The sequence below is a fragment of the Macaca thibetana genome, chromosome 11, assembly GCF_024542745.1.
Source record: "Macaca thibetana thibetana isolate TM-01 chromosome 11, ASM2454274v1, whole genome shotgun sequence".
NCBI classification, from domain to species: domain Eukaryota; kingdom Metazoa; phylum Chordata; class Mammalia; order Primates; family Cercopithecidae; genus Macaca; species Macaca thibetana.
Genome location: NC_065588.1, coordinates 71,466,345 through 71,484,342, shown reverse-complemented (window position 1 = coordinate 71,484,342; position 17,998 = coordinate 71,466,345). Strand labels below are relative to the sequence as shown.

Genomic DNA, 17,998 nt, shown 5'->3' with positions numbered 1-17,998 from the left:
TACATAATTGTTTTATAAGTACATCCTTTTTATAAAGAAAGCATTTGACCACAACTCTCCTCTTTACATTTCCTTCCATAGAAGTCAAAATTATCATTTAGCATATATATTCCAGCTAATACATTATGAATTTTACTTATTCTATGAATTTTCATGGCTATGTGCATACTGTAAATATTTAATACTTTTTGAAGTTTTTTTGACATGAAAGGTACACTGAAGAGAATGTTATATAATTTGCTTTTTACACTCACCAGTATGTTTTGGAGTTCTTTATATATTAATCTACATTGAGCCTCGTTATTTTTTATCTTGCAGTATATTATTCTTTTTATAAGTCAATATACTGTCATTTACCTAGCCATTGTTTTATTGTTAGATTTTAAGTTCTAATTATTGATCAACAACTAATGAAGCAATAAATGCGCTTATTTGTGACTCTTCAGGCCTGTTTTCTACTGCTTCCCTGGAGTGATATTAATACCTAGAATTACTGGGATGTCTGCATTTAAAATTTTAAGTGATACTTCCAAATGACATTGTAAAATGACTATACTAGATTATATAGCCATTTGTTGAAGAGTTCTTTTCCTCCACAACTTTGCCAAAAACTTTCACTTTGCCAATCTGATAGGTTAAAAAAAAAAACATTTTACTTGGAGTTCCTTCATTACTAGGGAGGTTAAACATATATTTGTACATTTATTGATTGTCCATCTTTAAGGAATATTTATTGACCATATTTTATAATAATTTCTTTTCAACTTATAACTTTAATTCTGTACTGCTAAATACTATAGAATACTATTATTTTTAGAATTTTATTCCTTACTATTAAAAGAGAAACACTGTAATTACTTTGGTTTCTTATCATCATTAACTCTTATATATGGTTAATTTGTCACTTTTAATTATGAAATGAAAAACGTGAGATTTGGTTATGAAGATTAAAGCTAATCATCACTGGATTCCAAATTTCTAATTACCTATTTCTGGTCGAAATAGTTTAATTTGCTTATTCATGACATTAAATAAATTACAGCTACTCTAAGAGAATTTCTAGTGTATATTTAATTGGTGCTAGTGTATTTTTTTCCTTTAAACACATGTCATTGTCTGTTTCTTTCTCTTAGTCATACTAAATATAAGAACGAAATAGTTTAACACCATGTATTTTTTCTCTTTCTCTTTTCTCATCTAATAATATTAATTAGGTTGCTAAAATAGCTTCAGATTTATTACGTTTCATGGAATTTTTGATGAGGGTTTTATTTTTGTTGTTGGGAAAGCCTTTCTTGGTTTCAGAAATTCCATAATTTGTCTTTGCGTTCACATTCAGAATGACAATAGGTAAGCTAAATATTCCTAAATAGAAGAAAACTTGTCACTGTATTTCAAAGAAGAAAAAAAGTACCCCATTATTATTTATTATTGCAAATTATAATCTATTCATATGCCCACCTCTGGGATATAGTTTGTTCACAATTTACAATTAATTTCAAGGTAAGGCTCTTATACCACATACAATTTAATTTTAACTATAGAAAATATTCCTTCTTAAATTTGCTTAAGTAATATATTAGAAAAAAGTATTTTAAGGTTTAATATAAATGGGATATCCCAAATATATTTCTATGTAATAGTTTTAGAAATATAACATTTGTTGCTGTAAATATTTTCTAGTCTCCGAGAGGACTGAAAAAAATTCAGTTATAGATGATAGGAGGTAGGTATTTCCTGGGTGAGGGATATAAAGGAGGTATGAAATTCTTCACTATTTGAAATATAAATCAGAGTGAAAAATGTTTCCTCAGATAAAAATTGTGTTAAAACTCCTCTGTTCAAAAGTATGGATGGTAAACAAAGAGGGAAATTTCTCCAAAATTTTTTTTTATATAGATGGGATCTTGATTAGTTTTTAACCTTGACTAACATTCAATTAAAACTTTATTTTATTATTTTATATTACCATCTCTATGTAGCATCATTATTCAGTCTTTCTACATTCAACTTGTATTTTATAGAATAATCACTTTTTCTCTATTTCTTGTATATGTTTTTAAAAGAAAGCAAACTTCTTAATATTCAAAGCAGATTTCATTCCTTTAGTTTGGAAGACACTTTGCAATGCATTATTGTCTATGTCCATTAAAGAACCTCTGGTTTGAGGGAAAAAAATTAACTCTCACCTTAATTTTGTCCACCCCATTAGACAAACGGTTTGAGTGGTATTCCCATCTAAGCCTGTTATTTAAAACATAACCTGACTTTAAAACGTTTTAGATTCCAAGTCTTTGCTATTGTGAATAGTGCTGCAATAAACATATGTGTGCATGTGTCTTTATAGCAGCATGATTTATAATCCTTTGGGTATATACCCAGTAATGAGATAGCTGGGTCAAATGGTATTTCTAGTTCTAGATCCTTGAGGAATCGCCACACTGTGTTCCACAATGGTTGAACTAATTTACAGTCCCACCAACAGTGTAAAAGCGTTCCTATTTCTCCACATCCTCTCCAGCACCTGTTGTCTCCTGACTTTTTAATTCTCATTGTGGTTTTGATTTGTATTTCTCTGATGGCGAGTGATGAACCCAAATGTCCATCAGTGACAGACTGGATTAAGAAAATGTGGCACATATACACCATGGAATACTATGCAGCCATAAAAAAGGATGAGTCCGTGTCCTTTGTAGGGACATGGATGCAGCTGGAAACCATCATTCTCAGCAAACTATCGCAAGAACAGAAAACCAAACACCACATGTTCTCACTCATAGGTGGGAATTGAACAATGAGATCACTTGGACACAGGAAGGGGAACATCACACACCTGGGCCTATTGTGGGGAGGGAGGAGGGGGGAGAAGGGAAGGAAAGCATTAGGAAATATACCTAATTTAAATGACGAGTTAATGGGTGCTGCACACCAACATGGCACATGTATACATATGTAACAAACCTGCACGTTGTGCACATGTACCCTAGAACTTAAAGTATAATAAAAAACAACAACAACAAAAAAAACGTTTTAGAGGGTCACATAGAAGTTTTTTGACCCCTTTTCTGCTATTGTATATGGGCCTCTGTTTATTCTCTTTTCAGTGTTATCTGACCAGTCACTATAGCTTCCTTTCATCTTTCAATTCCTCTGTTCTTTTTAAAATTTTATGATAAAAAGAAATTGTGTTCTATGCTAGGATCCTGGAGATAGATCAGTGCAGGAGAGCAGGGGGCAGGGAAGGAGTGGCAAATTGAATGAGATGAAATAATTCCAGTTCATGTGTAAATAAATTGGCTGGTAGTTTGACAAAAGATTTCAAATTGTTGCATGTATTTCATAAGATGATTAAGTATTCCTTTATCATCATCAGTCATTTCACTGAACTTTTTAGGAAACTGTTTCATACTCAGTACTATTTTACAGGCCATTCAACAGAGGAAGAAATTAAATCATCCTTTCTAGAAACGTTAAAAGTTGCCTGCAGCAAGTCTGATGAAGTTTCATATGGTGAATTTGAAGATTACTATGAAGGTTTAAGTATAGAAATAATAGATGATGAAGATTTTGTTACCATCTTGCGTACTCCATGGGGGATTTAGTCTTTAATAATAACATATGTCATCAGCACTAAGCATTTTATTGGAGAGATGATTTCAGTGTAAAGGATGATCAAACACTGGAATATATTTTCCTAGGACTTCCTTTATTCTGTTTTTTTTTTTTTTTTCGTTGAGTCTGGAAAGAACTATCCAGAAGGATAGATGTAGGGGCATGTGAGTGTTTGTGCATGTATATGCCTGCTCACATGTTCATACATTTGTAAAGGTGTCTTTTTGGTTTATTACTTACCTTGCATATATTTTAGAGGTCATTTTTTATTAACTTCAATAGAAAAGTTACGTCTGCATCAAACAATATGGCAGCATGTATTTATTAACCAAGTTTCCTGTCCTTTCACATTGTTTTTAGCTATCTCTTCCTCAGAATATATTTGCCACCATTGTCAATTTGATAAATTAGAATTGGGCCTAAAGCCAGTGAAATAATTCAACGTGTTTTTAACATATGAATATATTAAAGGATATGCAAGAGAAATGTTTCAAGCAGTGTGATTATAGATGTTTTCTGTATATAGAATATTTAGAATGATGGAGGTTTACCCCTATGATGCTCATTTAAATACTGACTTGTCTTGTAAATCTTTGTCTTCTAAATTATGTACTGTTGTTGGTTAAATAGAGCACAATGTAGTTTTTCTAATGACCAGTTGTATTTGTTCTTTTATTCTGTTTTAAAACAGCATCCTTTTTACCAGCATACAATTGTTATTTAGCTAGAAACAATACAATATGAATGGGAAATGTTCTTTATTAAGATCAATACATTATCTTTTTAAACAAAGATCCTAAAAGTGTATTGTTGCAAATATGAATCTAAGGAATAGTTCAGTAATTATTGCCTGAAATGTGAAAGCATATTTTGTATCCTAAAATGAATGCATCATATTCTAAACATCTCTTTTTGTATAACAAACAATTGAAACATTTCCTTCTAAATATATGTTATTTAATAGTTACATGTATTGTAGTCATTCTTTCTAAATTCTTTGCTAGTCATTTCTTCCTGGGAATGCAGAGAAAAGAGACAACTTTATGAGTTGTTTCCAACTTCATAATTTTAAATTTTCTATGTTAATGTAACATAAATTAGAAAAAAATAAGTGATTCAAAAATGAAAATATTTACTTTGTAGAATATGACTTTAGACATCACTGTATCCATCTGTACTTGGCAGCAACATGAGAAGTGTGATACATGTGTACCCAACAAATTCAAAGTTGCGCTTTTCAAGATTTGAGAAAGTACTAAAACTTAGTACTAAGATATGAGAGGGAAAATATGTGTAAACCTCTTAGTGCTATTTTCACTGGCTAAATTCTTTATTTCTTGACTTTTTAAAAAATTTGGCTATTAAAATTAAAACAATATGCTAGAAGACATTTTGGCAGAAATAAGTCTATAACACTATTTTTGTCACATATCTTTTTCTTGGAAAAATTTATCCAACTATAGAAATCTTAAACCATACAAATTGTTCTTGTTAAAAATGACTAATACTGGAGGTGCTCAATATGCATATAGTGCGTTTTTCATTGATAATTTTTATTTGGTTCTTAAGAAACCTATTCTTAATGTTGGCATGTCATATTTTTCTGTTTCTATAATCAGAAACTGTGTAGTCTGTTATACCGTAAAAAAAATGGGAAGCTACTTTTGGAATGTAACATGTTAACATGACAGCATACTCCTAATAGTCATCTTAATCTTCCTAATATAAGCATTCACATGTGGTTATTTGTAGGAAATATCTCTACTTATGAGATTTTTTTGGTGTATTTTGTTAGAATTGGTGACACAGTAAATCATTCTGCTTTTGGATTTGCCTCACTGCCTGCATTCTTCTTTGATTTTGGTATAGTAAAACCTGTTATTTAGTATTAAACTTAATAAAAGAACATTTAAGAGAAGTGACATTTCAAACATCCACAACACAACTGACTTTTGAAATCCTATGCTTAATAGTCTTTGTAATTCTAAAAGACCTTTTGAAAACTTTAAAATATTACATTATATGTTGTAATGTTGTTACATGAATTTTATAGTTATGTATATTTTATAGATCTCTATATCTTTGTAAGTTACTTGCTTGTATGCTATATAATTGCTTTCTCAGTTAACCATACTGTTTATGGAATTGTATATATCGATTTTTCTATTTTTACATTTTAAAAATAAAAGTTTAGGGAATTTTAAGGAAAAACTCACATTTTATTAAAAAGACAAGGGATATTATATAGGAATTTTAAGCTAACTTTTAATGGAAAGGACATACATATTTGAATGATGGAGCAATTATAGTATAGTTAAAAATGTATGTCCCTGTTTTAAATTTTATAGTATATAAATATATGTGCTAATGAACCAGTGACTCTGCAGAGAGGAAGTCACTTAGAGTAATTCATGATTTTGATACAGCTATAGATCATATCTTATTTTACATATTACTTTTGACTTCCTGTTTAAGTTGTTATCAGGAGAGAATTGTGTACATTAGGCTATGTTTACTGCAGATTATGTAACATGCTTTTATCAGATTATGGTTTGTAGTGCTTGCAGATATAAAACATGTACCTTGATAAGCTGTAATCACTACCAGGTTGACCAGCAAGGACAAACATGAAATGCTTACAAAAAAGAAAGTACTTTAAAAAAAGAAATAGAAGGTAATGAGCATATAAAACAAGCCAAGCAAGAGAAGAGCAAAGAGAATCTGCAGAGTAGACATGGATGTATTAGTTTCTGATCATGAGAAGAAGCTCTTGTCATATCCTTCCATTTTTATTTTAAAGTTCTATAAACTACTGAGGAAAATTGATTTCTTGGATGTACTTAATAAAGAATAAATGCTTCATATTGGAGCCACTGTGCACTTAATCATTATTTATTCTGCCAGTCAGTCATTTGTACAGGGTGAGTGGCACTACCCTTGCTGTAGGCCAAGGCTCTGAGATATTCTAGATTTTTCTCACACTCTCTATTATCCACTCAGTCTCAGGTGTATTGGTTCTTGAATTTATCCATTGGTTCTTTAAATTTCTCTCATTCACTGTTTTCAATGCTTATGCCTTAGTTCAAACTCTTACCACTTGTCATGTGTACTCCCCCTCATCAACTCTGCCTCCTTCCCAATGCTGTTTCAACCCATTGATGTTGGAATGCCCTTTTGCAATATACATTACTTCCTGAATAAAATTCTTCCCTGATACCTCATATCTCTCAGAAAAGTTCAAGCTGTGACCTTAACACATAAAACCTAAAAGATCGGGTTTTCTTAAGCTCATCTCCCTATACTCAGCTCATTCCCCACATTCTTCCAGTCATTTTGAACTATCTAACAGCTTTTAAAATGGATTGTGAGGTTTCCAACCTCTGAGCTTTCATATCTATTCTGCTACTTTTATCTAAAATTATTTTCTGCACTTAGTGCATTAAATTAATTCATACTGATCTTCAAATACCTCCTTAAGGATAATGTCTTCTGAAAAGTTAGACAAACTCTTGAATCTGATATATTGGGATCCCATTGGCACCCTGGGTGTACCTTTACTGTAGAATTCATCACTTTCTACTGTAATCATAACTCTGCTTGTGTTTCTCTCACTAGACTGTAAACTTCTTGAAGGTAAGAACAATATCTTATTCAGCTTTGTGATCCTGGTGGGTGTCTAGCAGTGTCTGACATGGGGTAGGCGTTAAATCAATTATTAGTCAGCTGGGTAAATGTGTGATTTATTGAGCAGAAATTGTCAGGGTTCTTGTTTTGGAGCACTTTTGCATCGAAACACTTTAGTAGACTTCACGTAAATAGTATGAACATGCAATTTTGTGCAAAATTCACCTATGGAGGCAGTAAGTTACCCTAATAATGCACAGAAGGCATGTTCTAGCTGGCCACTTGTCCCCAAAGCCTCACTGCTTAGGGGCTACTATACTCACTCTCATTTCTTGGAACTCAGTCAACATCAGCTAATTAGGCTTCTAAGCATAATTAATTCCATCCATGAAAATGGTGTGCTCTTAGAGCCTTAAAGGAATCTTGGTCCACCCATGGATCAGAAAGATTTCTGGTTGTTCGACTGATAATAAAGTAAGCAGACCCTGTCCTGGAATGTTGCTGCTACTTCCTTTTTGAACCTTTCGTGCAGAGTGATGGCTGAAGTCTCTAAAGGACAAACTGCTGGGATTGTACTGATTTTACAGAACAGATTGTGTAAACTTTTTTGGCCTCCTTGCTAAGAAATGTTTGTTTAATAAATGTTTATGTGGCAGAACTTATTCTCAAATGTATGTCATTACAACCTAGAAATAAGGCATGGGGTAGCTAATTTCCACCTACCTCAAAGACTTTTTTGCAGAGAGGGCCATGGTTACCTACCACAAGGAAGCTATTACTTGTGCATGGCTTAATCGGCTTAAGTCAGTTCATAGCTGCCGTTCTCTGTCAGACACTGTAGTATGCATCACAGACCCAAAAATGGCATGGCATTTAGGCAAATACAGTGCCTAAAGTAGTAAAGTTAAAGATTCAAATACCAGAAGTCCATAATTGATACAACATGGACATAAACTATGTATAGCAGAGCATTTAAGACCTGCAAATATTATCCTAGGGGAGTAATAATAATTCACTATTCTGAAAACATATGATTCATTAAGGTATTATTGAAATGCAATGGAAGTATTTTAATATAAAATACTGAAATGGTAAAAGATTTTGGAGAATTGATTGTATAAATTGTGAAAATGTACTAATGGATACAAATTTTCAGATTTCTCTCTTTAATCTTATATAAGCTGATTTGTATAATTTTTGGATAGCCAAGCAAAATAAAGCCATTTGGAAGGATTTGAAGAAGCAATTACCTATCCAGTGGACAAATTTTATTCAAGGAGAAAAAAAAAATCAAGTTTCTTTTTGCTTTTAACTTTCCCTTTTATCAAGTTAGGATGGGACTTCCAAGCCATGTCTAAATGAATTTAGTTATAAAGTGTGAAGATTCTCACCTTCGCAAATACATGTTGAATTTCCTGGGAATGTTTAATGATGATAAAGCTGATATGAAACAAATGACTGTGTTTCAAGGAAATTGTGTTTCTCTTATGAAAGTTGCGTATTTAGTAGCTGAAGAATTTTATTGAGGAACTTTTTAGAAAACATGTTATAAATGAAAAGTTATTTTGAGGAAGCATTCAGATGACCCTTTTTATTAAGAAAAAATATGTACTTATATTAGTATTTTAATATAAATTATGTGGAATGAGCACAGGCTTTGAAATCACTGAATACTGACTTCAGACTTGAGCTCTTCTACAAATTAGCTGTACAACTTTGGGAAGCTATTGAGTCTCTACTTCAACTGCAGGTTGATGTGTGTATGGAATAGATATGGATATAACAGAGATGTAGATATAGGTATAGTACTTACCACAGTCTAGCACATGCACGTGCACACACACACATATATGTATTCCGAATACTCTATTTCCTCTGTTTTCTTCAATTAAGTAAAAGCTTCTCTTTTTTTTTTCCTGATTATCCTGAATGGCAATTATAAGAGCTATTCTTTTAAAAAAAAATTTTTACTAGGTAGGAATAATTTGTATGCCACCACTTCCTCCTGAATTTAATAAGCCTCTCATTATTATTTATTCTCTTTCTTCAGCAGAGTCCACGAAAGATAATCAAAACCTTGTATTAGGGCTATTAACTCTTTTCCTTCAAAGCATGTAACAAAGTGGCAGCTTATAAAAGGAGTTAGTAACAAAATTTGTTGTTATTCAAAGTAACTGGAAAATAATACATATGTGAGGCTAATTTTATCTTTAAAGACCTTAGGCAGCATTGCTATTTTCTCTGGTGTACACACTAAGACCACTGATGACACTGAATTCTGTAACATGTGTTTTCCAAACACAGCTGCAATAGTATCTCTCATCCCATATACCTTTACATAGTGAACTTGACTTTGCATCAAGAGATGGGCTCTATGTCCCCTCTGCTTGAATCTGGGTGACTTGGTAGTCTCTTGCAGCCACTAGATTGTGTCTAAAGTGATACTGTGTTACTTTCCAGACTAGGCAAAAAAATGCAATGTAGTTTCTGCCTTGTTCTCTGGGACACTGAAGCCATCAGGTAAGAAGTCACACTACCTGAGACTGCCAAACTAGAGGGGCCACATACAGGTGCTCTGGTTAACAGCTACAGCTGACCTCTCAGCTGAGAGCTAACTTCAATTGTCTACATGTAAGTGAAATGTCTTGGGTTTATTGCACCTCTAATCAACACCTTACTACAATCATCTAAAAGATCTCAAGTGAGAACTATGCAGCCAAGCTCTTCTCTATTCTTGATCCCCTGTTTTGTGAACAAAGTAAAATGGTTGATTTCAGTTGCCAAATTTTTTTTGTGTGTGTGTGTGTGTTTACAATAGTAAGTAGAGCAAATCCTTACATAGAATTTGAATAAGAGCAAGAATATTAAAAACATTTTGTCAGATATACTGAGGAGTTAATTAATACGACCCACAGTTGACAAAATTCTTCTGAGATATTAAAAGAAAAATAATACGGTAAGTCTACATGATCTAAGTTATGTGGAATAAAGTGATCTGATAGAATAAAAGAGATACCTCCTGCTCAATTACAATAAGTCAGGCAAACTTTTATCTTTGTTGTCTCACAGTCTGAGGCAGAAATTGTGAAGAACTAAATTCAGAATCGGAACCATACTATGATGGTTAATACTGAGTGTCAACTTGATTGGATTGAAGGATGCAAAGTATTGTCCCTGGGTGTGTCTGTGAGGGTGTTGCCAAAGGAGATTAACATTTGAACCAGTGGAGTAGGAGAGGCAGACCCACCCTCAATCTGGGTGGGCATCATCTAGTCAGCTGCCAGCATGGCCAGGATCAAAGCAGACAGAGGAATGTGGAAGAACTAGACTGGCATCTTCCAGCCTCCATCTTTCTCCCACGCTGGGTGCTTTCTGCTTTCAAAGATCAGACTCCAAGTTCCTCAGCTTTTGGACTCTTGGGTTTACATCAGTGATTTGCCAGGGCCTCTCAGGCCTTTGTCCACAGAGCGAAGGTTGCACTATCGGCTTCCCTACGTTTGAGGTTTTGGGACCTGGACTGGCTTCTTGGCTCCTTAGCTTGCAGACGGCCTTCACCTTGTGATCACCTGAGTCAACTCTCCTAATAAAGTCCCCTTCATATATACATCTATTCTATTAGTTCTGTCCCTCTAGAGAACCTTGACTAATATACTTAACTATCTGTGTGTGTGTGTGTGTGTGTGTATGTGAGTTTGCTTGAGTAGGTTCTAATAGATATAAGTCCACCTAGAGTGGAAAAGGAAACTTTTGAGAGTTTCTTCTGAGATAGAGAAGGGAAGAGTGTTTCTGGTTCTGAGGACATAGAGCCATGTTCCGTGTTTTCTGGCAGCAACTGCCTGGGGAGATCCTGGGCCCTCAGAGGAGAGTGTCTGTGTGGCGAACACTAGGCACCCAGGCTGTGAATCCCAGATACGACTCCCAGGTTTCAGAGATATCACCTTCAAGGGACCATAAGGGCTTGAATAATTAATTTGTTAATTCATACAGTTATCACTTTAACCATTTGTTCATCCAACACATATTTATTGAGTAGTTTTATGAGACAGACACTGTTCCAGGTTCAACAGATACGACCATGAACAATATGCGCAAATTGCCTGCCCCATACAGTTCAATTTATAGTGGTAGGAGACAGTAAGCAAGTAAACAAATAAGATAATTTAGTTAAATCCTTTTAAAAAGAAGAAAAAATACACAGCATGAGCAGAAAGTGAATAGGAAAGTTCTTACAGGTGGTGACATTCTATTTGAGACCTAAATGAAGCAAAGTGGAAGAGGAAGAGCATTCCAGATAGAAGACACAGTTAGTAAATAAGGCCGTGAAGTGCCAATGATTTTGGTGTGTTCAAAGGGAAAAAAAGGTTCCCTAGAATGAAGAGAATGTTAGGAGATGAGATTGGGGAGGTAGTCAAGTGTTGGATCATATAAAGCCTAATAGTCCATAAGAAGGAGTTTGGATTTATAGTCAAAGTCCAAAGAAAAGCAGAGGAGTGCTGTGATCTGATTTTGTACTTTAGAAAGATCACTCTGAAAGCTAGCAGGGATATGGATTTGGGCTGGAGGCAAGGAGACCTGCCAAGTGGCTACTTTCATAGTCCTAGTCTGAGATTATGGCAATTTGAACTAGCTAGGGTTTTAGCTTTGGAGACGGTGAGATGTAGTTAGATTTGTGATTTTTTGTTTTTGTTTTTGTTTTTGTTTAATTTATTTATTATTATTATACTTTAAGTTGTAGGGTACATGTGCATAACGTGCAGGTTTGTTACATATGTATACTTGTGCCATGTTGATGTGCTGCACCCATCAACTCATCATTTACATCAGGTATAACTCCCAATGCAATCCCTCCTCCCTCCCCCCTCCCCATGATAGGCCCCTGTGTGTGATGTTCCCCTTCCTGAGTCCAAGTGATCTTATTGTTCAGTTCCCACCTATGAGTGAGAACATGCGGTGTTTGGTTTTCTGTTCTTGTGATAGTTTGCTAAGAATGATGGCACAATAGCAAAGACTTGGAATCAACCCAAATGTCCATCAGTGACAGATTGGATTAAGAAAATGTGGCACATATACACCATGGAATACTATGCAGCCATCAAAAAGGATGAGCTTGCATCCTTTGTAGGGACATGGATGCAGCTGGAAACCATCATTCTTAGCAAACTATCACAAGATTTGTGATTTTAGAGGTAGTGTCAACAGAACATGTAGGTGGACTGTGTACTTTAGAGAAAAAGAGGAAGCGAGCATGATGGCTAGAATGAGCAACTGAGTGGGGGGGAGGTGGTGCCATTTACTAAGAATGGGGAAGATTAGGAGTAAAACAGGTTTGAGAGGAAAAAGCAAACACTTGCTTTGTCCGTAGTTTGAGAATCTTATTAAATATCTAAATAGAAATGTCAAATGAGTAATTGGATTTATAAGTAAAGAGCTCAGGAAAGAGGCCCAGGTTGGTGATATGGAATCACCAGTATATAAGTGGCATTTGAAGTCTTGAGACGTTGTAAGACTCTTTAGGGCATGATATGGACAGAAAAGATGGCAAAGGATTGAGCCCTAGAATACATTTAGACGTATAATAAGAGTAAAAAGGCCAACAAAAAAGGCTGAAACAGGTTGGCCAGGGATGTGGATGGAAAGTCAGAAGAACATAGTGACATGGAAGCCAAGAAATCAAACTGTAATCAAGTATGGGAAATGATAAACTGTGTTGAATAAAATGAGGGCAAACAAGCAGCCACTGGATTGGACAACATGAAATGGTGGAGAAAAACCAAATTGGAGTGGTTTGAAGAGAAAATGAAAAATGAGGGCCAGGCATGGTGGCTCATGCCTGAAATCCCAGTGCTTTGGGAGGCTAAGTTGGGTAGATTGCTTGAGTTCGGGAGTCTGAGAACAGCCTGGGCAACAGAGTGGGACCCTGACATTACAAAAAAAAAAAAAAAAAAAGATAAAAATAATTAGTCAGGCATGGTGGCACAGGCCTGTAGTAACAGCTTCTCAGGAGGCTGAGGTGGGACGATCCCTTGAGCCCGGGAGATTCAGGGTACAGTTAGTCGTGACCATCCCACTGCACTCTAGCCTGGACAACAGAAAGACCTTGTCCACCCCCTCCCCGAAAAAAAAAAAAAAAAAGAAAGAAAGAAAAAGAAAAAACAAAATTGAGAATGTGGTTTTAGTAAGTGTGAGATGGCGGTTTTGAAAATTTTTACCTCAAAGTGAAACAGTTATGGGGCAGTAACTAAAGGTGAGTGTAGCGTTGAGAAAGATTTTTGTCCCCCTTTTTTTAAACATAGCAAATAAAAAAGAATGTTTTCATAATAATGGCACTTCATTACAGTAACCATTGTGAATTGAAGACCAGAGGCCATACTCCAAATATTTTGACTTGTGTGAGATCTCCAGGCCCCTGTGGGATCAATCATTGGCAGAGGAAAGCCCAGTCCCCAATTAATATTGAATGTCCTGCCAGCTGGGTTATTGTCACAATGAGGCAAGTAAGGCACCCACCCATGCATGACATTTAAAGCAGCACCAAAAAAACCCAACCCTTAGTAATCAATATATAATATTAATAATAATATATAAATATTATAATATAGTTATAATATGTAATATTAATATATAAATATTAAATATAATATATAACATGTTATATATAATTTATAATATAGAATATAGAATATGTTATACATATAATTTATAATATATTATATAATCTATAATATATAAATATATTAACATATAAATATAAATATTAATTTTTAAAATATCCCAAATGAACCAAATATTCTAGATGAAGACAGAATCAGGAAAAGTGATGGACAGAGCTATATTGGAGACTGAAGCAAAAGAAAAATTAGTCATACCGATCTTTTCTATATTTAAATGTTTTATATTTTGTTCAATATAAAGTTTTTGTATCAATTTTTATTTTTTAAAATATAACATTAAAATAAAATTTATCTTGACTATTGAGTTTTCTGGTGTCTCTTGAATTTTTCATCAAAGGGCAGGTGCCTCTATTAACTCACACCAGCCCCAGCCCTGCCTGCCAGCCTACAGGATGGGGACTCAAAACACACTGCACTTTCTTCAGAGAAACAACATGATGTGAATATTTTACAAATATAAGTAGAATGTACTATGGGCTTCAGGATTTGATTTGTAGAAAAAAATCCTTGAATTTAGTGCCTCAAGTTACAATATCAATTTTTATTTTCCATTGAAAGTTTTGTGGTGAGAAGGTTTTAAATGTATGGTTCCAATACTTAATTAAGAATGTCTTCTATTTCTACTTTAGTGACTTGTCTACTACAGATACTCAAGGGAGGTCAAGTGTATTATTGTGCAGAATAAAACGCTTGGCCAGGCACAATAATAAGCCTCAGATTTCTGTTATCAAAAAGTGATTCTCCTCAAAAATTAAGGGAATGAAATGAGACAAAATATAAAGTTCTTGGAACATAGGAGTGCAAAAATGCTTTAGTTACTGTTATTAGTTGAATTGTGACACCTCCTGCCCCGAATTTTGTATTTTGACATCCTAAGTCTCAGTGCCTCAGAATGCAACTTTATTTGGAGATAGAGTCTTCAGTGAGGTAAGCAAATTAAACTGAAGTCGTGAGGGTGAATCCTAATTCAATATGATTGGAGTCTTAAGAGGGGAAATTTGGACACAGATATATACAGGGAAAAGACTACGTAAAGGTACAGGCAAAACACCACAGGAATGTGAAGATGGCCATCTGTAAGCCAGGGTGAGAGTCCTGGGTCAGATCTTTCGCTCACAGCTCTCAGAAAGAACCAACCCTGCCCACGTGTTGATTTTATTCTTCTAGCCTCCAGAACTGTAAGACAATAAACTTATGTTTAAGGTGACTAGTTTGTGGTAGTTTGTTAAGGCAACCCTAGCAAACGAATACAGTCACTTCTGCCTTTCTGCTGTTTCTGTCCTGCCTCCTCATTTCACACAATGCCATAGTACCTATTACTAGCTGCAGAGAACTTACTGCTTGGGAAAAGTACTCTTTTTGTTTTTAGTGTAAACCTGACTATCCAAAGGTTGACGAATCCTTATCTCCAAGCCTACTTACTTATTTATTCCCCAAATCCATTTCCAACTCCCTGTCATTCACCTTCTGCTTGAGACTTACCTGACCTAGGAATAAATTCTAATCATAAAAGTAAGCAACATAATTTGTTAGTAAACATGTCTTCCTTTGTAGCTATTTTCTTGAGAAATTTTAGCAGAGTGCATTACCACATACTATACTATACTATACTATACTATACTATACTATACTATACTATACTATACTATACTATACTTGTAGTCAGTGTTTTAAGAAGAGGAGAAATGGGGTTCCCAGTTCATTATAAAATTGATGTAGGTGGAAAGGGAAACTTACACTTGAAAAGTCTTGGAAGAATTGAAATCCAGGCTTAAGTTTTTTTGAAAAATTTGTACCTTTACAATTTTAAGTTTCTAAATTCTGCATGGAGTTTATATTTCTAGATAAACAATGTTGAAACATTGGCATTCCATTATAATTTTAAATTGTTTCAAGTTGACAGGTAAAATTGTGTGTATTTACCATGTATTAATACAACATGATGTTTTGAAGTATAGACACATTGTGAAATGACTATCTCTAGCTAATTAACATATGCGTTACATCACATAGCTATTATTTTTGTGGTAAGAACATTTTACATCTACCCTCAGGATTTTTCAAAAATACAATATATTATTAACTATAGTCAACATATTGTAACATAGATCTCTTGAATTTCTTTCACCGTTTTAACTGAAATTTTGTATCCTTGATCAACATCTCCCCAACATCCCACCCACCCTCCAACCACCCCAGGCCCTGGTAGCCACCATTGTACGCTGTATTAATAGGAGATCAACTTTTTTAGATTTTATGTATGAATGAGACCACGCAGTATTTGTATTTATGTGCCTGGCTTATTTCACTTAACATAAGGTCCTCCAAGTTCATCCAAGCCATTGTAAAGTACAAGATTTTCTTCTTTTTTTGGCTAAATAGTATTCCGCTGTGTATATATATGTACCACATTTGTTTATTCATCTGTTGATGGACACTTAGGTTGATTTTGTATCTTGGCTATTGTTACTAGTGTTGCAATTAACATGAAAGTACAAATGTCTCCTCAGCTTACTGATTTTATTTCCTTTGCAAATATGCCTGGTAGTGGGGTTGCTGGATCATATGGTCATGGTATTTTTAATTTCTTAAAAAATTTTCATTCTGTTTTTCATGATGGCTGTACTCATTTTCACTCCCACCAACAGTGTGCAAGGATTTCCTTTTTTGCACAATCTTGCCAACAGTTATCTTTTGCCTTTTTGGTAATAGTCATTGTAACAGGTGAGAGGTTTTAATATGCATTTTATCTGATGATTAATCATGTTAAGCATTTTTTTCATATACATGTTTGCCATTTGGATGTTTATTTTTTAGAAAGTCTATTGAAGTCTTTTGCCCGTTTTTTAATCAGGTAATTTGTTTTCTTGCTATTGAGTTTCTTTAATTTCTTACATACTATAGCTATTAACCCCTAATAAGATAAATAGTTTGCAAATATTTTCTCCCATTCTGTAGGCTCTCTCCTCACTCTGTTGATATTTTCCTTTACTAGGCAGAAGCTTTAGCATGATATAATTTTATTTGTCTATTTTACGCTTTGTTGCCCGTGCTTTAGGGGTTATATTTAAAAAGTCATCACCCAGACCCATGTCAAGGAGCTTTTCCCGTATGTTTTCTTCCAGTAGTTTCATAGTTTCGGGTGTTACATTTAAGTGTACAATTCATTTTGAGTTGATTTTCTATATGGTGTGAGATAAGGGCATAATGTCACATTCTTCTGCATATGTATATACATTTGTCACAACACCAGTTATTGAGGAGACTGTCCTTTCCCCATTGTGTGTTCTGGAAATCTTTATCAAAAATCAATTGGCTATAAGTGGATAGACTTATTTCTTGGTTCTCTATTTTGTTCCATTGATCTATGTGTCTGTTTTTCATGCCAGCACCATGTTGTTTTCATTACTTTAGCTTTGTAGTATAGTTTGAAGTCAGATAGTGTGATGTTTACAGCTTTGTTCTTTTTGCTCAAGATCGCTTTGGCTATTCGGGGTCTTCTATGGCTCCATATGAATTTTAGGAATGTTTTTTCTATTTCTGTGAAGAATGTCGTTGGTATGTTGATAGAGATTGTATTGAATTTATAAGCACTTTGAGTTGATATTAATTCTTCCAATCCATGAACACAGGATGTCTTTCCATTCATTTGTGTCTTCGATTTATTCCATCAGTGTTTATAGTTTTCAGTGTAGAGATCTTTCACCTGCTTGGTTAAATTTATTTAATTTTATTAAATAAAATACATATTTTATTTTTAATGTTATAATTTTAATGCTACATCTATGGCTTGTAAACACATCTTGTTTTAATTGTGTTGTGCTTTCTTCTTGGATTCACTCATGAAAAAGTATTTATTGAGAATTTATAATGTGCCAGTCATTGTTATAAGCACACCTGTGAAAAAATATAAGTCTCTTGGAGCTTATGTTCTAATGGGGGTGTGTGAAGATATGTGTAAATAATAAACATAACATATAAAAAAAAATAGTATGCTAGAAGGTGACTGAATATAAAATTTTAAAAAATAGAGCAGGATATGAGAAATCTGTAGGAGGATGGGCATATCTAAAGTAGAATGTTCAAGTTGG

The 17,998-nt window shown here is 34.1% G+C and overlaps 2 protein-coding genes across 7 annotated transcripts in view; one reads left to right on the top strand and one right to left on the bottom strand.

The window, feature by feature from the left end:
• CAPS2 (calcyphosine 2) overlaps positions 1-6,481 on the top strand; it is a 61,359-nt gene extending 54,878 nt beyond the window's left edge. For all 6 annotated transcript variants that reach the window (XM_050749455.1, XM_050749454.1, XM_050749459.1 and 3 more), the window contains one exon: positions 3,427-6,481. In XM_050749455.1, the coding sequence (XP_050605412.1) occupies positions 3,427-3,602 (176 nt within the window). In that variant the 3' untranslated portion in view covers positions 3,603-6,481. The remainder of the gene's footprint in view (positions 1-3,426) is intronic.
• GLIPR1 (GLI pathogenesis related 1) overlaps positions 1-17,998 on the bottom strand; it is an 897,418-nt gene that overhangs the window by 228,338 nt on the left and 651,082 nt on the right. The gene's annotated exons all lie outside the window — the stretch shown is intronic.